Below are 23,577 nucleotides of genomic sequence, written 5' to 3' on the forward strand. Positions count from 1 at the left end.
CCCCCCCCCCCCCCCCCCCCCCCCCCCCCCCCCGTGCTGGGACTGTGGAAAAAGAGAAGATTAGGAGTAAATCTCTCTCCCCCGCTCTACTGAATTTGTGACGGCATTTAGTTTTGCCTGTGGTCACAGCAAATTGCCCTCTCATCCACATAAGCCATGAGTAGGCTATTTGCTAGGAAAATTTCTGGCAAAGCAACGTCGTCAGTGATGAGTGACTGAGAACATATCTTAGATGTTCTATTACTCTCTGGCTGGGCCTCTGGACCTGTAGGCTGTATTGGCATAACATACCGAGGCCATGCAAGACAGCTGGGGACAGGAAAAAGCATTTATTCACAACCCTGTTGCCAACTGGAGAAATGAAATTACTAAGAGCTAATAGCAGTAGATTTTATAGAGCAACCTGGTGCTGGAAGGAGGCAGACAGAATCCGAATCCTAGCCTTGCTGCTTACTGGCAGTTGATGGTGGTAAAAGTTACAACACAGCTCATTTCCAAAATGAAGGCAAAAAATACTTAATTCACAGGCCTGTTGAAAGGATTAAGTGAGATAATGTACTCAGAGTACCCTACACATTCCTTGGCACAGATTTATTAAATTCCTCAATAAATATTGGTCTTTTTTGTATCTTCCCCCGCTTCCCTCTCCCAGTACCACATGAATGCTGAAGTCATAGATCACTAAATTTTCAAGTTGAAAGTTATCTTACAGATCATCCTTTTCTTTATCAAGAACCCTTTTTTATCTTTTTCTCTCATAGATCTCATGATCCAAACACATTGCATTTAGGATGAGATAGCTAACATAACTACACCAACTCGATATGACTGTAACCAAAAAGAAAAGTTTACTGCACCTCCGAGCCTGTTTCAGATAGATTCATGATTTCTTTCGGGCTCTTTGAAATATTTTTTTTTGAAGATTTTATTTATTTATTTGACCGAGAAAGAGACAGCGAGAGAGGGAACACAAGCAGGGGGAGTGGGAGAGGGAGAAGCAGACTTCCCGCTGAGCAGGGAGCCCGACGCAGGGCTCCATCCCAGGACCCTGGGATCATGACCTGAGCCGAAGGCAGACGCTTACCCGACTGAGCCACCCAGGCGCCCCAGGGCTCTTTGAAATATTGAAAATACCTCATGAGCCACCATTATTATGTGGAACTCTCTCAGGTCAAAGAACCCTGGGTTGAGGCCCACTGAACTAGTCCTAACTCCCCCCTTGAGCTAAGGTGAAAGATTAAGTGATTTGCCCGGGGATATTCTGAGATGGAGTGAGGACTGTAACACGTCTCCTGGCTTTTGATTGGTCTGTTATTACCAGTCTTAAAACACCTGGACTATGCAGATCAAGACCAATTTCTAAGCGGCTGTAGTAAATTGTTAAGCAAGTCATTTTGCTTTCAACACTCTTTGAGTAAGTTTATACCAATTCTTCCATCCATGTAACTTACTTTAAAAAAAAAATTGATTCACAGCAGTTTCCTCATGTAATTAAATTAACCAGCTACTGTATTCCTCTAAGAAACTTTTGAAGTGTGTATTTACTGTTGTTCTTTCCTCCGTAAGAAGGTTGCCGTACACTTTCCAGTATGCACGGTCAGATCTGCCAGTCAGCTTAAAAAAAAAAAAAAAAAAAAATGGCCACATGGTCCAATCAAGTTTTATTTTTCTAATAAACTGACACAACTGTGAAAACAGTGAGCATGGTGGCAGTTGGAGAGGAAGAAAGAGGCAAAACTTATCCTCCATTACCCTTTGGTATTTTTAGTTCAATGTTTCTAGAATCTGAGTTCTAAAACATTTCTCAGAAAATACCTCTCCCAGACAAAGGCCAAGTAAAAATAGCTAACTCGTAGACATTTTTGTCTTTGATGAGTAATTCCCCCTTTATTTATGTGAAAGAAAAAAAAAAGTCCCGTTCTTGTTACTTGTCATTTTATTATGGTCAGAAGAAGAGGTTTGGGTTAGAGCGGTGGGGGTTGGGAGGGAGGCTTTTATTCATCAGTGAGGACTGGGTGAGAGTACATGGGGATTGGAAACCCCACCCATGACAAATCATCAGATGGGATGGGATACATGTTAGCAAGGGGACCACCCAGTTGGGCTCTCATTTTGATGGCTAGACTTTGTAGTAAATTTGTTCAAGAGCACCAGCATCCCTTTCAACATACATGTAGTTCTCTGACAGCTTTGTTATGTTCTGTTCCATATATTAATCTTATGCTATATTTTAGTTTACTATATTAATAGGTAACAAATATATAGGCAGAATGTAATTAAATACAATCTGATCAACTTACATATTCTGTTGGGGGGGGGGAGCAAGGTTTGTTTATTTTGTTCATGGTTAAAATACCCAAATACCATTTTTTATGTACTTTAACATAATTAGTTGAAGGAACTAGAAATGAGAAGAGTTCTAATCTCTTTATGAACCATACTTAGAAAAATTTTTTCTGGCCATCTGGTTATTTATGGTCATCTCTTTATGGACCATCTCTTCATAGATCCTTATAAAAATTGTTTTCTTCCTTGTTTTTCGAGGCACCCAGATGCTTCACTGTTATGCAGATTGACCTGTAGATGTATCTAACCCATGCTTGCTGATTTTCTAGTAGCCTTAGATTATTTCCAGCTGTATAAAAAAATACCTGGGTGTGTTTTGCTAGCACATGTCATCACTGAGTACTCTTGCTCATGACATACAGAAGCCCTGATTCAGATTGCATTTTGCGCAGTCAGCATGTAGAGAATAGGAGCCTTACCAAATGTCTAGTAGAGACTGACGATGTAGGGCTGGCAGCATTTTGTAAACATTCTCCAAAACAAGTGGTTTGCATTTATTAGTCTTCCGAAGGAGTATTTTAAAGGTCATGAAACTACTTGTTCCTTGACCTAATTTTTACACTCAATGAAAAGTATGTCAGTATGCAAACCAAGCAAGATTATTTCTGTTTATCATACCAGTTGTTTCTGAAATTGCTTCTCAATGTTGTTACACCTCATTTAGTTTAATTAAATATCTGCCATTAGTTTGTTAGGGCTGAAATTAAAAATATAAACACAGATTTTTGAAAGAGGCCAATGGAAAAATCAGGCAGAAAAGCATTCTGTTGAATGGAAAGAAGTAGAAGAGGTTATATACTTGGTCAAAATGACCTGAGCACACAATTGCTAAATGCAATGTGGTGTCCTGGGTTGGATCCTGGAACAGGAAAAGGACATGCGGGGAGTAATGTGAAATTCAAATAAGGTCCATAAATTAGTTAGGAGTACTGAGGTTAATTTACTGGCTTTCGAGAATCATACTATAGCTTACGTAAGTTGTTAACCTTAAGGGAAGCTGAGTGAAGAATATCAACTTTGCTCTAAAAGCCTATTATCATTTCAAAGTTAAAAGATTTAAAAAATGACCTGATAAGTGTTTGAGTAACTTTAATATTCATACTTTAAAAGTTTAAGTGACCATTTAAAATCTTACACTTCCACAGCATATTTCTTAATTTTTTTCTTCTCTCCATGTTATTTTTGGAAATTTAGGGGGGAAATGAACAGTTCAGAAAATATAAAGGGTAACACATCAAACACCTATGTATTCGCCAGCTAGAACAAATGTAAGCATATCGTCATATTTGCAGTATGCACACACACACACGTGCAGATACACACCGAGACAAAATGTCACAAAATCACTTGGCCTTCTCCAACACTAAGAAGATAGTTCTTTATAGTTTTTACATGTAGTAATTTTATCCAACAGTACATTAGTAGTCCACTAGGAAGGAGAGTAACACATTCCTTAATGCACTTTCTGTTGCCATTTATACCAGATTTGAAATGTATAAGTATCTAGTTTACATGAACTCTGAGTGTTCTCTGTGGCCCTGGGTGTATGTGTGTGGTGATACATAAAACAAGATTCATTTCATCCCAAGGAAGGTATTTAGCATGTTTCCTGATGAAAAAACAGAAAGGAGAGGATGATGTCCCATAGGCTAGCTTCTCACGGAGTGAAAGAAAGGGAAAAGGAAAATTAATAACCCTGTCATGGGTCCCAGGGATTATTTTCATATTTTGTGGTAAAAGTGTGAAGTTTGGTTTACCATTTATAAATGACCTTTGTGAAATTCATCACCACTCTTTATTATTAAGTGATCATCATAATCTCTTATTACTGGTCATTTACGCCAAGATTAAAACCACTTGAACTAACATTGTTTTTCTGTTATTTTGTTGTAGCTTTTTTTTTAAACGTAACAGGAAATGTTCAAAAGGAAACAGAGACTCTAATTTAAACTTAAAAGCTGGTACTTGTGGGTGAACTTTTCTGTGGTGGCACCGATACCCGGAACCCTTCAATGAGGAGCCAAGCCACAGCTGGTGTGTGTAATCAGTGTCGTGGGCCAATGGGCACATGCAGATGGGTTAAATCAGTTGCCTCAAAAGTGAACCACAGAAGAACAGAGAAGGGGGCAGAAGGGACCAAGCAGGGCACATTTATGTCTGTGCCTTTGGGCAGTGCCAGTTCTGTGACCTCACTGCTAGCATGAGCATCTTCAATTCTCAATGCCACCTGTGTGTTTAAACAAGTCCATGATCAATGCTGGTGGACCTGAGATAGAGCCAAGTACAAACTGTAAATGGATGACAAAGGTGTAAGAAGAGAGTGAGGAATAGACTGTTGGGGAAAAGAAAAGAGAAAAATGAAGAACGACTTACATATAGGTACACAAATACTTGATTAGAATGAAAGAATTAACAGCACAAAGGAGAATACAAAGCAAAAAAAAAAAAAAAAAGATTTGTTTGGTAGTAGGGAAGTATCCATGTGTTTTAACAGTTCACTTGCTTAACAGAGTCAATATTACAAAGGCTGTTGATTGTTTTTTCCCCTCTAGTACTTCCTTAGATCTCGGAACTTGAGGATGATAAATTGCCAAGGAAAAATCTGGTTTGAGGAGAAAAAATTGCAAATTATTTACTTTACCCAGTCTATAGTAGATAACCAGTAAATGTTGGTTGAATAATGAATACATCATGTATAAATATCAAGGTGGAGGTTATCGCAGAGATCCAGAAGCCTTGCAGATAGATAGAGGCATGGGAGTAGCACTTTCTTAAGAAATTAGGCATGGTTATGAATACTGTCGTAAGAAATTGTCCTTAAAGCCATGAGAGTAGAGAAATTCACTGGAATAAGAGATTGGGGTGAGAGGAAAGAATAGAAGACTGTGGGTTCCCTTGGCAATCCCTTTACTTAGAGACTGTGTATCAGTTGGGATGCTTTAGGTTGTAAATGACAGAAAATCCAACCTAAGCTGATTTAAGCGGTCTCATGTAGGTGAAAAGCTTGGGACCAGTGCTGTCCTTAGGCATGGCAGAATCCAGTAGATCTCCCTTCTGTGTTACGTAGCTTCTGCCTCAGACCCCACATGGGGGCTCCTAGCAGCTCCAGTGCCTTCATTTTCTTAACTTCAAAGCCAGGGAGCAAGAGGAAAGGCCACTTTCCCAAAAGTATTACTGTACCTCATTGGTTTTCATTGAATCTCATGCTCATCCTTGAGCCAAATCAAACTCCAGAGAGTATCAAACATGAAAATCAAAGTCTGGCAACTTTCCAGCCCTACTAGCCTGCTTTCTGGCAAAGCATAGATTCTATTATTGCTGAAATAAAGCTAAAGCTAGAACAGTGCCTGCCTCCATTGTAAGGCCTCTGTATCTCAGGTACATTTTGCCTCCTCCTACCCTCCTCAGCACACACCGGAGTCTGGCTGGCTTTCTTCTTCTTGTGGCAGGCTCCCAGGTGTTGGCCTGACCGTTGGCTTCCTACTTCTGGGCCACTTTTCTGAGATTACAGTCCCGACCTTTATCTTTATTCTCGCACGAATTCTAGGTACCCCATTGTCTCTACCCAAGCAAAAAAGAATAGGATTTGTATGACGGCAGTGAAGTGTTTGTGTGTTTAACAGGGTTTGCAGTGACACAAAAGCTGTCAATATTTCTATACTTGTTTGTAGTAATTCAAGTTTAGAATTTTTTCTCACATCCTTCCTCACCCCAGGCAATAAATACTTATAATTGTATAACTTTAGGGAATTAAGAAAAGCCTTCCATCAACCCTACTTAAGTTCTTCTTTGAGGGGCGCCTGGGTGGCTCAGTCATTAGGTGTCTGCCTTCGGCTCAGGTCATGATCCCAGGGTTCTGGGATCCAGCCCCACATCAGGCTCCCTGCTCTACGGGAGGCCTGCTTCTCCCTCTCCCACTCCCCCTGCTTGTGTTCCCTCTCTCGCTGTGTCTCTCTCTGTCAAATAAATAAATAAAATCTTTTTTTAAAAAAAAGTTCTTCTGGGGCGCCTGGGTGGCTCAGTCGTAATGTGTCTGCCTTCGGCTCAGGTCATGATCCCTGGGTCCTGGGATCGAGCCCCGCATCGGGCTCTCTGCTCGGCCAGGAGCCTGCTTCTCCCTCTCCCACTCCCCCTGCTTGTGTTCCCTCTCTAGCTGTCTCTCTCTCTCTCTCTCTGTCAAATAAATAAAATAAAATCTTTAAAAAAAAAAAAAAAAGTTCTTCTTTGAGAAGAGATAGGCACTTTCTGTGGAATATATATAAGATATAATGATGTAAATTTTGTCATTCCAGTACTAGTTCTTTTTAAAGCAAAACCTCAGAAACTAATTTAGACAGTACAATATCAGTATTTTGAGTAGTTCCTGCGTAGTAGAAATATCTAGTAAGATCCAAATTCTGTATGTATTAAGTTACTTCTACGAAGATTTTATCATATGCTTACAAATATCTTTGTATAAATGAAATCTGTTATAGAGTGAGAAAGGTAATCTCCTTCATCTGTATGCTGCAGACAAAATGTTGTCAAGCCCGTTCTTAACAAGACTCCTAGAGATAAATATTAGCCCTTTCTTTGATAGTCTTTTCTTTGATAATTACCTTTGCTCTCATGAAGTTGTCCTTTATGTCTGTCTTAGTTCTTCTGCTTTAATTTTCACCACTTCAAAGTGATATTTTAGGAATGATTAGAAATCAGCACACAGAAGAGGTGTTCAGCAGGTTTCTCACTGTTATAGGAAGAGGTACAAATAAGGAAAGGGAGAAGGCTAGAAACCACTCTGTGGTGCTGGATTAGAACCAGAGGTATCAGTATGAATCCATGATTTTTAGTATCTGTTGTGATGGATAGGTAAAGAAATAGAGATGTGTACATAAACATGGGTGGTTTATATACATAGGCTCCTTAGTCCTCTCTGCTGAGAAGGCCTAGAAGCAGTGATGCCCTAGTACAATGAGCATACTTATCATCCAGATTCTGTTTTCTAGAGAAATGACTGATGCCATAGATGAGATGGGAAAAATACAAGATAAGCCTAATACATCTTATATGGCCAGAAAGTAAAAAAGTTCTCAAAAAATGTTGGGGGTATATCAAAAGGACACCGGACCCAACTTGAAGGGGTTCTCAATGCCCAGAGCTGGTTCAGTTGAAGCAACAAAGTAAATGATAGTATTAGATTATAACCCATAAAATAAAATAAATACCTGTGAGTCCATACACATACAAATAAATAATTGAACTGATAAATGGGGTAGAAAGGACAGCTCTTTTTACCATAGAACGCTAATTAATAAATGTAGAAGAATAAGAAAAATGGAAAATCAACATGATCACACACCACAGTCATAATCATTGCAGGCAAGAACCACTGATGGATGCTAAAACATTAGCAGGTAAAAGTTTGATGTAAAAGAGGATACTTGCATGATCTTCATATATCTCCCCCACAAGATATTTGTTATTTTCAAAAGAAAAAAATAGCAGTTTTCCAGTGGCAAAACCTGGCAGACACCACTTTAGCCATGTGATCAGAGTTAATATTGCCAGTAGTAAAACATCAATATCACATACCCCAATATATGATAACATGGAGAAGGGCATCACTCCTCTGGGATTCTTGCCAAAAATGTATAACTTCATTCTGATGAGAAAACATCAGATAAACTAAAATTGAGAGACATTCTGCAAAGTAATTGGCCTAGACTGTTCAAGAACATCAAGGTCATTAAAGACAAAGAAAGCTGGAGGATCTGTCACAGGTTAAAGGAGACTAAGGAGACCTGACAGCTAAATTCAGTAGGGATTCCTAGTTTGGATCCCGGACCATCAAAGGACATTAGTGGGGAAAATGGCAAAATTTACATGAGATCTTACTTACTGGTATGATATCAATGTTGATTTCCTGAATTCAGTATTTCTGCTATGGTTACATAGCTAGATGAGAGGTATATGGGAACTCTGTATATTTTTGCAAGTTTTAGGTGCTTCTAAAATCGTTTCAAAATAAAAAGAGTTTTGTGTGATTTCTTTTAGAGGAGGGGGACTTGGAATGGATGGCTTCTAAGGTCTCCTCCATCCAGCCTTACTATTCTATGACACAGTGATAGAATGAAGAATGGCAAAGATTTAAGCACTTTTCTGTTTTGTCTGTCAATTAAAAAATATGTTGAGACAGATGAAAGTAAGATCAGATTTTATACTGGCAATTCAGTTTGGTGGGATATATCCTGAAGAGCTACTGTTGTGCCCAGTACTATACTGAATAAAATGGTCTTTGCCTCCAGGATGGTCAGTCTACTAAAGCTTGAAAATGATGTGGTCTACCATTTCAGTCATTTAGCTTACCAAAATCTCTCTTCCTTGATGTTTTTTTTTTGTTTTGTTTTGTTTTTTTTAAGATTTTATTTATTTGACAGAGAGAGAGATAGCGAGAGCAGGAACACAAGCAGGGGGAGTGGGAGAGGGAGAAGCAGACTCCCCGCCGGGCAGGGAGCCCGATGTAGGACTCGATCCCAGGACCCTGGGATCATGACCTGAGCCGAAGGCAGACGCTTAATGACTGAGCCACCCAGGTGCCCCATTCCTTGATGTTTTAAAATAATGGAGATGGATAGAATGATCTAGAAATTAAGTCTTGGAATAAGAGAGCAAGAGCTCCCAAAGTGGGCCCTGAGATTTTTTAAATCTGGGTGTCTGGCGAGGTAATGATAAACATTAAATGAGATAAGCAACCTAGAAGGCCTTTGGTATTAAGCATTTTGTGTATGAGGAACCAAAAGAATATTCACATTAAGATTACTACCAGATAATTGGGTATTTCACTGTAGGGCAGAATGAAGATGTATGTATTGGGGAATAAAGAGAAATGTAATTCTAATGTTCCCTTAATACTCATTTGCTGGATGACTATACTGAATCAAGCCTATACTTTCATAATACCATTATGAGAAATTTCTGAATAATAAATTGATATGTTTCATTTAGCAGATATTTACTGTTGAGTAGTAAATATTTCAGGAAAGGTAATGCAGTTAAGTCAGGAAGTTATGACTTGAGTTCTAAACTCCATTAATGGAGATGATTTTTGATTCTTAGGTATTTGGGGGCCTGTTTCTTTTTTTTTTTTTTTTAATTTTCTGTTTTATTTCTTTTAAGTGAGGTGTAGTTGTGAATCAAGGAAGTTGTATAAATGAAATGGAAGTCTTCGTGCCATAATAGAGTTGAAAAAATTTATGAAACTTGTTTCTACCATCCTAAATTTTAACAAAAGTCTTAGCCCTAACTTACGTGGGTGTGATGTCTTCCATGGAAGATTAGAAGTTATGTATCTTATTTCTGTAGTAGGAGCATACAACATATATGAAGTTTTCAAGTCTCCACAGAATTGAAAAGTCAATGTGGGTACTATACTTTGAAACGTGTATACTATGGGCCTAAGGTGTTTTTTAATCTTCCATCTCTTTTAAGGATCAAGTATCATTAGAAAAATAAGCCATGGGCATTACAAACGTGGTCTGGTGAAATTCAATATTCACAATGACAATTCAGAATATGAGCTCCTTGGGGAAAGTTAACCCACCACTCTAACTTTGCATCCAAATATCTTAAAGTGTGCTGTTGGTTTTATGAAAAGGTTTTGATCTACACTTCTAGTTTAAGTTCAAAAGAAAAACCTACATTTTAAAGTGTATTCCTTTTCTGGGTATATTTACTTTGAACTATAGCGTATAGTTTTTCTCATAAATCTAACCTGCCACTATCTGTTTTTAAGACTTTGTAAACTTCAAGTGGTTATGATGTGTGAAGTTTGGATTAAACTAAAATTTTTAGAAAACACATGTTATATATTTTGATTGTTTTGAATTTTAACATGGGCCAGTCAAAAACTTGAGTGTCTAGCAAAATAATATACTATACTCTGTTACTATAAGAAATCACAGAAAATTGCCCTTTCCCATCATGTTAACAATAGACAAATGAAGCAGCTGTTCTTATTCTTAATGTAGTTGTTTGAAAAACTTGCACAATTTAATGAAAATGTCTCTACTCATAAAACTTAAAATGCTCACACATGGAAAAAGTCATAATGTTTTGGCAAATATTTCTTTGTTAGGAATGTGAATGAGGCATACCTGCTTCATAACTAGAATTCTATATAAGTGTCATAAAACTGTGGGAGGAAGCCAACTGAAAAAGAAGACTCTGACAAAGGATGAATTAATGCTTTTTTAAAAATACAGATAGTTCTTGCTCAAACATACATTTTTGACGAGGAATAATTATAACATATACCCCTCTTCTTTTTTTTTTTTTCCAGGCATAATTCTTGGGTCATCATTTCTACTCAGCATAAATGATTTTCTGCTTAAAACAAGTCTCAAAGAAAGAAATCGGATTCTGTTAGGACCATGCTGTGCTACTGTCAATCTGGAAGCTAAGTGGTGTAAACACAGTGGCAATCCAGGCCCAGAACAGTCCATACCAAAAATATCCATTGATTTAAGAGGAGGTCTGCTACAGGTCTGTGGGGATTGGCCACATTTTTCCCATAAGTTTTCAACTAGCCTTTGTTCATTTTTTGAACTGTTAGACTAAATCTTGATAGGGTGAGAAAGAGTATTATCAGATTGATCTCTTACTAAACTTTAACAGCTTTATTGAGATAGAATTCACATACCATACAATTCACCTAAATAAAGTGTACGATTCAGTGGTTTTTTAGTAATTCATGAAGTTGTGTGCTCATCACTATAACCCATTTTAGAACATTTACACACACACACACACGCACACACACACACACACCCTCAAAACCCTGTACCCATTAGCATTCATTCCCCATTACCCTCTAATCCTCTCCCTAGGTCTAGGCAACTACTAATCCATTTTATGACTCTACATATTTGACTGTTCTAGACATTTCATGTAAATGGAATCATATAATCTGGTCTTTTGTGACTGGCTTCTTTCACTTAGCATAGTGTTTTCAAGGTTCATCCATTTGTAGCAGGTGCCAATACTTTGTTCCTTTTTTTTTTTTTAAGATCTTATTTATTTATTTGACACATAGAGAGAGAGAGTACAAGCAGGGGGAGCTGCATGCGGAGGGAGAAGCATGTTCCCTGCTGAGCAAGGAGCCTGATGTGAGGCTCAATCCCAGGACCCCAGGATCATGACTGAGCTGAAGGCAGACGCTTAACCAACTGAGTCACCCAGGCGCCCCTAGTTTGTTCCTTTTTATGGGCCAAATAATATTCCATTGTATGGCCATACCACATCTATCTATTTATCAGCTGATGGACTTTTGGATTCTTTACACCTTTGGGTATTATGAATGATGCTGCTAGGAACATTTATGTACAAGCTCTTGTGTGGACATATATTTTCATTTCTCTTGGATATGACTAGGAGTAGAATTGCTTGCTGGGTCATTAAACATTTTTCTAATTATAGACTTTTCTACAAAGTAGTCAAGTTGTCTCAAGCACTGTGCCATCAGCAGTATATAATAACCATTTGCCAATGGCAGGTTCTTTAGATATTATAACATTTGATGATTAACACTTGATATATAATCAATTGCAGCCTTTTATGCATTTGATTTATAGCCATGTATGGACTGTGTGAGGATATTCAACTTTTTTCTTGGTAACTTTCTATTTGGATAGATGTGAATGTATTCTTTATATGATTTGATGTCCCCCAAGTTTGACATAAATCCAAAAATCTTGAGAAATTCACAGTTACAGAAAATGGAAATGACTAATTTAATAATGGAGGCATATTACATATGAATTTCTTGTTTTCATCTAAAAGTTGTGTTGCCTTGACTTTTTCACCAGTTTTTTTACTGACGGGAAGATGTGGAAGGATTCTAATAACTTACTACTTTGTATTGCTTTGGAGACTATAGGAAATCTTCATGTATTTAACAATAAGCATGTGATTTCATGTTGTTTTATCAACAGTATTAACTGTATTACCATTTTCCCAAGACAGCAAAGTAACTCCTCATTAAAATCAACAATAAGACAAAAACATAGTATATTATCTCTACATTATACAGTCACTGTCTCTTGACAATTTAAAGCCCAGAGCACAGTGTTCAGCTCCCCAGCATGACTTTTCACCTATCTCTGTTTTTCAGGATCCAATAAAAATAAGATTGATGAGAACACAGTAGACTTAGTATCACATCTCTTACCTTTATTTCTACTGCCTTAATTCCAGAGAGCAGGACCCAAACTTAGGTTTAAAATTTACCCACTGGTATAGGGTTATTTTTTTCTGCGTCTTTATATTTTTTCTCTTTTCTGTGTTTATCTGGTTCTCTTAGAAATAATGGTTGTATTGCCTTTATCCAGTATATACAAACAAATGTAACATTATTTGCATTTTGAGTCCTCTGACATTAATCATTATTACCCACGGGTCATACTTCTGTTATGGACTAGTACTCTTCACATGCAGAGAAAAGAGAATTTGATCCTCTTTATTACAGAAAACACCAAGGCCTTTGTTCTGAAACTCTACTGTATCTCCTCTATGGTTGATTCTCAGGGGCTGTGGAATACTGTATGTTGGCACATTCTAGCTAAACACAGAAGTTGGGAGCCTTCTGAGTTCAAGTTCATTGAGCATCTTCCCTCTCTTTTTCTCTGAAGAGTAAAAGTGCAAAGAAAGGAACCTTATAATTGAGAGGTGTTTGTTTAATCTCATGACAAAATGTAGGAAGCTATTCCACAAGGTTATTATTATTATTTTAAAAACGTTTTGGCCTAGAAGATCTTCATTGCCTTCTCTCAGACTGTAATAGGTATTGTTTTCTCACTTAGCTAAGTTAACTCATAAACATTACCTTGCACTAACATAATTTCATTGGTAATTCAGCATTGAAAATTGATTGTTATTAACACAATATATGATGTAATTGATTTTCTTGTTTTTATATATTTATTCAAGTAATAGAATTTCATCCCATAGGTCAATTACTTAGAAACTATAGTTAAGTTATTGTCAATAATTAAATTGAACGTAATTATGGTCTTGCATTAATTCAAGTATGATTGTGCCTAATTATCCTCATGAAATGTTTGTATTTAAAAGCCACTAAAATTTTTCGTGTGATTGTTAAAGGTTTTCTGGGGTCAAGAACATTTGAACTGTTTACTTCTTCTACATGAATTACTCAGTGGATACCTTAAGGAGGAGGGAAATTTTGAAGCGCAAGTTCCTGAAGCAGTGTCCCAAATGCCGTCTCCTATAGAAAAGAACCAGATGTTTAAAAGTGAACAAAGTTCAGATGACCTACGGACAGGCCTATTCCAGTATGTACGAGATGCTGGTAAGTAGCAACAGCTTCGGTATGTGAGAGAGTTTTAACTGCACGTTCGCTAAATAGCACATTAAGATCACTTGAAAAGTACGTTAATACCTGCAGTACAAAAATAGTACATTACAAACAAACTGAGCGTTCCGGAGGGGAGGGGGTGGGGGGATGGGTTAGCTTGGTGATGGGTATTAAAGAGGGCACGTTCTGCATGGAGCATTGGGTGTTACACGCAAAGAGTGAATCATGGAACACTACATCAAAAACTAATGATGTAACGTATGGGGATTAACATAACATAAAAAAAATAGTATATTACCTTTCAGTCTGTCTTAAGGGAAAATTCTTAATTTGTTCCTGTCTCAAACCAATTAAAAATGGCCAGCCAGCTTCTTTACATTCTTATCTTTTATCCTCATAATGTTCTCTTTCTGTAATAAATCAACATGTTTCCTTTCAAAAGCATGCAATTAATTATTTTTTCCTTTAACAGAACCCTTGAAAATGCCTGGTGTCTATGAAGTCTTGTTTTACAATGAAACTGAAGATAGCTCAGGGATGATGTTATGGAGATATCCAGAACCTCGAGTGCTCACCCTTGTACGGATAACTCCTGTGCCCTTCAACACCACAGAGGATCCAGATATTAGCACAGCAGACCTTGGGGATATGCTACAGGTAGGTAATGACTATTCATTTTAAATAAAAGCATTGTGGAAAAGTGCTGATTAGATACTAGGAAAAAAGATTAGAGGGATGCCTCGGTGGCTCAGTTAGTTAAGCATCTGCCTTCGGCTCAGGTCATGATCCCAGGGTCCTGGGATCGAGTCCCACATTGGGCTCCTTGCTCAACGGGGGGCCTGCTTCTTCCTCTTCCTCTACGTGCCGCTCCCCCTGCTTGTGTTCCCTCTCTCTCTCTGACAGATAAATAAATAAAATCTTTAAAAATAATAATCAAAAAAAGATTAGGGCATACCTATTTTTCCCATCAATAGTATTAGAGAGAAATGCACACAAATACATATACATGCATATGTATACACACCCACAAAATAGAAATTTTAAAATAGGGAATAATGTAATTCAGATTCACGATTCGTGGCAATTTTGAGAGTTCTCAATTCTACTCTTAGCCCTTTTATAGGAGGTTATGTTACATGATCTCTGAGTGTAATGGGACAGCTGTCATTCAGTTCACCACACATTTTTCAAATACTTACCATGTGCTCACACTCTTCAGCATTTCTAGAACTGCTTTATGAAATAAAATATGTTCATATAGGCCAGAATGGATGACTCAGTTTTCGTCTTCATTTCCAGAGCTGAGAATGGTCTCGGGCTTGAGGCGGCTGATAGGAAAACTGTCTAACCCATGGTCATATTCCATATGACTTTGTGAAAGTTTGTTGCTTGTCATTTCCCTAAGTTTAACGTAAATGTCACTGAGGCTATCACTACATTATCTTTCCACTTATCAGTATTCTACAGATCTGATTTCTCCAAAACTTTGTTTTCCTCTTAGTTTTCCACATATCACTAGATCACACAAACTCAGGACAATGAGGTTGCTCCCTTTCCCTGACTCCCCACGTCTACTGCATCAACAAGTCCTGTCAGTTCTGCCCCCAAAATATGTCCCTATTCCATCTGTTTCCCTCTTTTTACTGGTACAACTTGAGTCCAGGCTGCCCCCTCCTGTTCCCTGCTACAGTGGCTTCCTACTTGGTCTCAGTGATTCTATTCTTGACTCCCTGTAATGCATTTTCCAAATAGCAGCTAAAGTGATCTTTTAAAAATGTAGATCAGGGCCTCAGGAAACAAACTGAGGGTTGCTGGAGTGGGGGGTGGGGTGGGAGGGATGGGGTGACTGGGTGATGGACACTGGGGAGGGTATGTGTTCTGGTAAGCGCTGTGAATTGTGCAAGACTGTTGAATCTCAGATCTGTACCTCTGAAACAAATAATGCAATATATGTTAAGAAAGAAAAAAAGAAGAAGAAGAATGTAGCAGGAGGGGAAGAATGAAGGGGGGGAAATCGGAGGGGGAGAAGAACCATGAGAGACGATGGACTCTGAAAAACAAACTGAGGGTTCTAGAGGGGAGGGGGTTGGGAGGATGGGTTAGCCTGGTGATGGGTATTGAGGAGGGCACGTTCTGCATGGAGCACTGGGTGTTATGCACAAACAATGAATCATGGAACACTATATCTAAAACTAATGATGTAATGTATGGGGATTAACATAACAATAAAAAAATTAAAAAAAAAAAAATGTAGATCAGGTCACATCACTCCTCTAACTTAGAACCTGATGGTGCCTTCCTCTACTTCTTAGAACAAAATTCAACCATCTTGCTGTGGCCTATAAGGACCTATGATGTGTGCCCTGCCCAGCTCGCTGACTTGGTCTCATGCCAGTCTCCCCATTCCTTACTGTGCTCCAGCCATACTGGTTGAGTATCCCACTTGACAGTCATTTCTCTTGCTCTCTTCCCCAACTTTGTCAGTCAGGTACCAGCTCAAATGTCCTATCATGGCTGGTTCACTACCACTTCTTTATTCTAAATTACATTACCTTGTTTTACTTTTGTCGTAGCTCTTATTACTATTTAGAATTATAGTATGCATTTATTTATTTACTTGCTCATGGTCTTTCTCTCTCTACCATTAGAAAATAAGCTCGTTGGGGGCGCCTGAGTGGCTCAGTCGATTAAGCATCCAACTCTTGATTTTGGCTCAGGTCATGATCTCAGGGTCCTGAGATCGAACCCTGCATTGAGCTCTGTGCTCAGCAGGGAGTCTGCTTGGATTCTCTCTTGCCCTCTCCCTCTGCCACTCCCCCCACTCATGTGCACGCACGCTCTCTTTCTCTCTAAAATAAATAAATCTAAAAAGAAAAGAAAAGAAGCTCCTTGTATTTCTTGATCACTTTTATCTAGCACTTGGTACACAGAGATATTCACCAATTTTTTCTTTTTCTTTTTTTTGTTTTTTAGACGGGGAAGGTGGGGAGAGGGGAGAGAGAATCTTAAGCAGGCTCCATCCCCAGTGGGGAGCCCAACATGGGGCTCGATCTCACAACCCTGAGATCATGACCTGAGCCAAAATCAAGAGTCGGATGCTTAACCAACCAAGCCACCCAGATGCCCTCCCCAATTTTTTTAATGAGTGCTCTGTACTTATTTTTTTTTTTTTTTTTGAGACTTCCTTATTTGAGAGAGAGAGAGAAAGAGCATGGAGGAGAGGGGCAGAGGGAGAGAGAGTCTTAAGCAGACTCCATGCCAAATCCAATTTGAATCCAAAATTCGTATTAAGATATTAGCATATTAACATTGACATATTATATTCTTATTTAATTCTTGTTTTAATTTTTTATTATAATATATTTAGTCAGATGTTCACCTTCTGAATTGATAACAATAAAATGTGTCATCGTTTTGTCAAGTAAACCTGAGTGTGCAGAACTATCTGATTTGCCAAGATGTCAGCAGTCTTTAATTTGATTTTTTTTTCTTGTGATGAGAATTTTTAAAATCTACTCTCTTACCAACTCTGCTTTGATTCTTTAAATCCTTAAATTTGTTTCCCCTCCTATTAATATCATATTCAGGATTACCTTCTCTACCAGCATTCTTGGATTATTTTGGATAAGTAAAATAGCAATATCTTTGAATACTACTGCCTTATTAGACTTGCCCAAATGCAGAACACCTTTAGTATGTTCAGTCAAAATGAAAATACTCCTATGTCAAAGTTTCAGCATCATGTAAGGGCTTCTTTGTAACTGCTTGTTGGGTCCATATTTATAACTCAGTGTTAACTAGCATAAGTCTTATAACTCTTAGTGGTAGTGTTATGCCAGTTGCATTAAATGAGGCATTTGAGATAGTACATTCGCTGGTAACATGCTCTTTATCTTCTCACGGACATTGGGGAAGGAAGAACAGCCTTCTGGTTAAGAGGATAAACTCTAGCCAGAATGCTTGATGTCACCTTAGACAAGTAACTTAATCTCTCAGCCTCGCGTCTTTTGTTTTGCTTTTTTTTTTTCATCAATAAAATGAGGCTATTAATAATGTGATGATTATAGGAAGGAATGTTTGAAAGACACATCGAACAATGCCTGGCACACAGCGTGTGCTATGTAATATTTAAGTATGAGTATTACCAATTACTACCCTGGTGACAATTGTCAAAAGTCTTTTCATCAAATAGAAGCATAGGCTAGAGCAGAGAGAGTGGGGGCTGGTGATTCGACAGACCGGCTGGAGCAGTCCAGGAGAGCTGGGACGGTCCCAGGGTCTAGACGGTGGATTGGTCACATAAGCACAGCACTGCATGAAGGCGGCATGGCGGGGGCAGCAGGCCAAGCGCTGGTATCAGGGAGGTTTCACGTCTTATTGGAGAGATGGGAACTGTGAGTTCTGGGCGCAGCTCAAAGACAGGGGTGCTGGCCTGAGAAGCGAGAGGCGTGACCTCCTGTGAGTTGAAAGGGAGAGCTTGATCGCAGCATAAGAACACCCAGAATCAACAACTGGCGTGGAAGAATAAAGTGGGACTGGCAGAAGGTTGCCATGCAGCTGAGCTCCCAGTCTGATCCTTATGTTCCCCTGACGAGGAGCAGAATTTGACCCAAGGGTTGGGGTGAGCCTCATTGGTAGAAATAACTCTCGGGGTTGCAATCTTAGAACTGTACAAACTATTTTGTTTCCTTGGAGCTTCTGTTGAGAACAGAAAATACGTTGCATGAATCACAGCTTTGATTCGATGTGACAGCTTTTTCCTTGAGCACTTGCAGCGCCAGACCTTGGACTTGCTTCTGGGGATTCAGCTCCTCAGCTGAACACTGGAGTTAATGTTATTTACCTTTCAGAGATGTTACAAGAATTGAGTGAAATATTGAGTGAAATAGCTAAAACAAATAAATGCCTTACACATAGTGAGCTTTCAATAAATGTTCATTTCTTTCCCTCCACTCCTTCACAAGCAAATGTCTGGACCACTAAAAGAACCTTCTGAAGAGCATTCCAGCCTGTGGTCTCTCTTCCTTCAAGCTATCCTACTGAGTTCTTCAAGGAACAGGTGGACTGTACCAATTCCTTGAGAAAAGCTTTCAGTGATCCTGTCACCCTCGTAGACTGACCTTGAGGGCCCTGCATAACCTCTCCACCCCCACCCAGCTTTACCTTTCACTCCATTACACATGATCTACCCTCTAGTCAAACCGACCTGTCCAGCATTTACCAGAGCTGCCAGTGACGGCCCACTTGCCTACCACTCCCTCTTCATTTGAATCTCCCCTTTCTATGCTGAAATCCTACCCGCGCTTCCAAACAGCCCTTATGCCCTCAACACCATGAAGCCTTCCCTAGATGCCATCTCCACACAAATTACCCCCTTCCTCTGTAGTCCTGTGACGCTCCATAGCAGCACTTTTATGCTATTTCTTACCTTAGTGCTCACATTTTAATTATGTGTTCCTATCTTGTCTCCTAGATTGTAGTTTCCAAAGGCAATGATTGTGTCAAATCTGTCATCCTGTCCCTTCTAGTACCCACTGCCCTGGGGAGAGGCTAAGTGTATCAGATGGATGAATGAATGCAGGAATGTCCAGGTTTCTATTTTGTATTATTCAAAAGTATTGCATTGCTTGTCATAATTTTGTGGGGCTGTTGAATGAGTTTTGGTTTTGCAAACTGAATTATGTCAAGATGCATCGTGTTATGCTTCACTGGTATTATCTACCATAAACACACAGTCTAATGTCATTACATTACATAGGCTTTCGGTGAGATCATTGAATTTACTGCCAAGCCCACTGCCCCCTAGACAGAGGCTAGTTCTTAAATACAAAGATAACTTAATCTCTTTGGTTTTAGTCCTAAAAACAGAATCAAGTTTGGTTGACTTTTTCCTTGAGGATCGTTTAGTTCATAAAAAACTGACCTTATAGAGTTCACTTATACAGAACCCTCACATTTGTCTGTTTATATATCTTTCCATGATTGATAATGGCATTTATAAATAGGCTCCCCATATGAATTTATGGAATTTATTTTGCAAGTGTAATGAAAAATATGGAAAACATGTTTATAATATTAAATCAAACTAACCATAGGTTCTGCATAAAGACCCTGAAATTAATGTTCACAGAAAGCAAAAGGAGCTTATTTTATGGTCAGTTTATAATTTTATCAGGTTAAATTTTAAGTATTAGCAGTATACTTAGGTATCAATAAGATTACAACTTGTAGGGTAGAATAATGCCGTCAACCTAGAAGGAATATTGTATCATTTTAATGAGCTTAAATGTCAGAATTTCTGGCACTGTGTCTGGCACATTCTAAGTTTTCCTTTCCTCATCTTGTTGTATACACTGCCTACTCAGGATTCAATTTTGGAAAAACACATGTACCCAGATTGTAAAATTTTAATCCACTTTTGGAGTAAAATTGATAATGGATATTTTAATTCTCACACAGATCTGTCATAGTACTTGTTTTTATTCTCTCAATACTGCATTATTCTTGTTTCATATTTATTTTCATTTATGTGTTGCACTAAATCTTTAGATATCTTCATTTGGTATGTGAGATAGGCCAAACTAAATATCATCTTTCCTCAAGGATCTTAAGAGTATAAATAAAGCTTGAGCATTACAATTCAAGACAAACACTAAGGGGGTGGAATCACTGAAGCAATTTAAACAGGGGAAGCAAAGTTAAAGGAGTGAATTGGAAGATAAGTTTGGCGTTGCTAACATACAATGTGGATTAAAGGAAAGGATGTAAAAGCTAAAGTCAGGAATTCCTCTAATGTAAGAAACATCTAGGGTGTACATAAAATTCCTGGTGTTAAAGTTAGAAGAGAAGGATGGGGCACCTGGGTGGCTCAGTCGGTTAAGCATCTGCCTTCTGCTCAGGTCATGATCCCAGGGTCCTGGGATCGAGTCCCACATCGGGTTCCCTGCTCAGTGGGGAGCCTGCTTCTCCCTCTCTCTCTGCTTGCTGCTTTGCCTACTTGTGCTCTTACTCTTCTCTCTCTCTCTGTCAAATAAATAAATAAAATCTTTAAAAAGAAAAAAAGTCAAAGGAGAAGGAAAGAAAATGTTTAAGTAATTTGAGGAAAAATTGACACAGGTTCACAAAAAGTTTACACCAAAAGAATTAAATAGATACTTAGATTCAGATCTATACCTTCAGAAAATGTGAATATAATTAACAAATGAGATAAACATCTCTGTCATTTTTATTTCCACTTCATAGCATTTCTCCCCAACAAAGAATTATTTGGTATCTTCTCAATCTAGTGTAGGATACTACAATGTATAGACAATGAGGATATAAAGAGATTGATCTGTCCCTACTCTTACAAGGTTTATCATGTACTTGAAAAAAGAGGGCATAATTGCATATGCAAACTCCTAAGATAGAATAGCTAAATATAAAGAGAGACCCACACATTTATACGGGAAGTATCATGTAATTTGGGGAATTCTGACATCTGAAAAGTAAACTGAATTAATCGGGAACAAAACTGATTTGTGACAAAAGCTGTATGATTTCATAGCACTTTCTCAGTTAAAAAGGCATTTTCCAGCTTGAGAATTTGGTGCAGACTTCTTATATGAAAAAAACATGACTAGAGTCCATAAACGATATCTTCACAAGGATAACAGGAAGGAAAAAGACAAAAGCAAGCTGTGTCATTTGTTTATTTCTGGTGGAGAAGGAGAACAGTAAGCCAAAGTAATCAGTGCACTCATGTAGGGTTCGTTTTTGTTTATTCAGTTCAAAAGTCAGGGAAATTAGTTTTTAAAGTAACACTAATATGATTATAAAAATCAAATGGAAACCACGTTGGAAGAATAATGAAGAAAAAATTACATACTTGGAAACCAAGGAGAATCTAAATGGTTGAGATCTGGGTTATTCAATGTGTTATGATCATCTCAGTGTTTTACACCCAGAACTGTGCTAGATGCTTTGCATAAAAACCTCAGTAAATCTCATTTTATTCTGTGAGGTGCGCATTATCCCCACTTTATAAGTGAGGAAACTGAGGCTAGGAGAAATTAACCTGTCTTGAATTATGAAACTTAAAAATGGGAGAGCCAGAATTTTATCCCAGGTCTTCCTGACTCCAAAACCTATGTTTTTTACCCTCTTTGTAAAACGTCGGGATAATAGTACCGTAGATGACACATTTGCGTGATAGTGAGCTACTCTGTTGAGAAATGTGGAAAGAAGGAAAATAAAGTTATCCTTTTACTTCAAACTATTAAGGCATGAAATCATGAATCTGACCCCAAATATGCAAAATAACCTTAAATAAAGGGACTCCTAGACGCACAAGATGGATTGGATATTAAGATATCTAAAGAAAGAATGTTTCCTTCAGAAGGAAAACTGGTTAGCTCTAGAAGCCTAGGAAGGTCACGGAAGCATTTGTTGGCAGAAGCTCTCCTGGCAGCATCCAAAGAAATGGTGCCCGAGTGTCTGGTTCACCTGGTAGCTCAATCCCCTTCGTGGAGACGAATACAGCGGCTGTCAGATCCCTGTGTCTGACATTCAGATTATCTAACCACCCAAACAACCTCCTAAAACTTTGGCTCCCCAAGCAATCTGTCTACAGAGAGAGTATCATACGTTGCTCAGGCCAGCATCAGCATCCAGGCTGCTTGGCAGTTATACATCTCATGGTAAATTAATAACTTGGCATCTGGTTTATATATCAGTCTCTAGTGAACTCTGTTGCATGACTCAGCATTCCTAAGTGCTAGGACACCATGGAAATTTTCTGAGACTGCAAGACCAATGGCCAGATCTTGAATCATGGCGAATCCATCATGCTGAGTACCCTCTTGTGGCACCCGCCTGCCCAGTATGCTGGCCTTTCCCAGATGATGTCTCTGTTGTGCATCGTGTCACAAACATTTCCAAACAAAATTCTACTCTCACTACCACCATGAAGACTTGTGAGAAGTAGATAGGATATATATAAAGCATCCAGTCTTGCATAGTTTGGGGCTTAGTAAATTATCATTACAACACACAGTAAATGGTAGCTGCTGTGAGTATCAGCGTTACCATTGTCGTCGTCGACTCCATTGATCAAAGAACCTGGACCCAACTGTGTTAGACCAAGAAAGCCCTGTTTTCTGAGAAAGACTTTTTTTTGTATTTATAGCCTGTTGATGTCCTAACAATTGTTAGGAATGCGGGTTGTGCCTGTGATTAAGAGCATGCTTTCACTGACAGACTGGTTGCTGTCCCAAAGCTACACGGTCAGCCCCTCCGAGGTAGCCTGTCAGCTACAGTCCTCCAGGCTGCAGGTAACGGAAACCCCACTGAAGCTGACTTAAAGAAAAATGGGGGGATCTAGTATCAAGACACAGTGGGGAGTCCTAGAAGCCAAGGGCCGCTGGGCCTCTCAAAAACGAGGCCAGGAATGGAAGATAGGAACCCAGAGGAGTATTTACGCACTATCACTTTTCTCTGCTTCTTTCCCTATGTTTGCTTCATTCTTCCTTTTCAACAAACGAGCTTTCCTCCTGCTTCTCAGGCCAGCTGGTAGTCTCCCCACAATTTCCAGAGCCCAACTCCCAGAGTCACATTTACAAGTCCAACCTCCGGTCCAGTTCCACGTTCCTCATCCACCTAGAGGGGTGTCAGGTGCTCTTGGGTCGTTCATCTGTGGCCATGGGGTGGAGTCACATTCACCAACATGGCTGTGAAGTAGGGGTCATTGTGAGCTCGGCAGATACCCCCCAAAAGGGATCCATCCATTCTGTGTCGGATCTCTCTTACTGTTCTCGTTTTTCACTCTGGCTAGTTTGGCCCAACTCATGCCCAGTACTGGCCTCACACTGTCAGCTGCTGCTTTCCGGTCTGACTGACTCTGA

General features: G+C 38.9%; 1 protein-coding gene across 6 annotated transcripts in view; it reads left to right on the forward strand.

Annotated features, from left to right (window-relative positions):
• VPS13B (vacuolar protein sorting 13 homolog B) overlaps positions 1-23,577 on the forward strand; it is a 749,374-nt gene that overhangs the window by 590,742 nt on the left and 135,055 nt on the right. For all 6 annotated transcript variants that reach the window (XM_032421506.1, XM_032421505.1, XM_032421503.1 and 3 more), the window contains 3 exons: positions 10,664-10,866; positions 13,483-13,690; positions 14,169-14,353. In XM_032421506.1, coding sequence (XP_032277397.1) covers positions 10,664-10,866; positions 13,483-13,690; positions 14,169-14,353 — 596 coding nt within the window. The remainder of the gene's footprint in view (positions 1-10,663; positions 10,867-13,482; positions 13,691-14,168; positions 14,354-23,577) is intronic.

This window comes from Phoca vitulina, unplaced genomic scaffold, assembly GCF_004348235.1.
Source record: "Phoca vitulina isolate PV1807 unplaced genomic scaffold, GSC_HSeal_1.0 scaffold25, whole genome shotgun sequence".
Classification (NCBI taxonomy): Eukaryota; Metazoa; Chordata; class Mammalia; order Carnivora; family Phocidae; genus Phoca; species Phoca vitulina.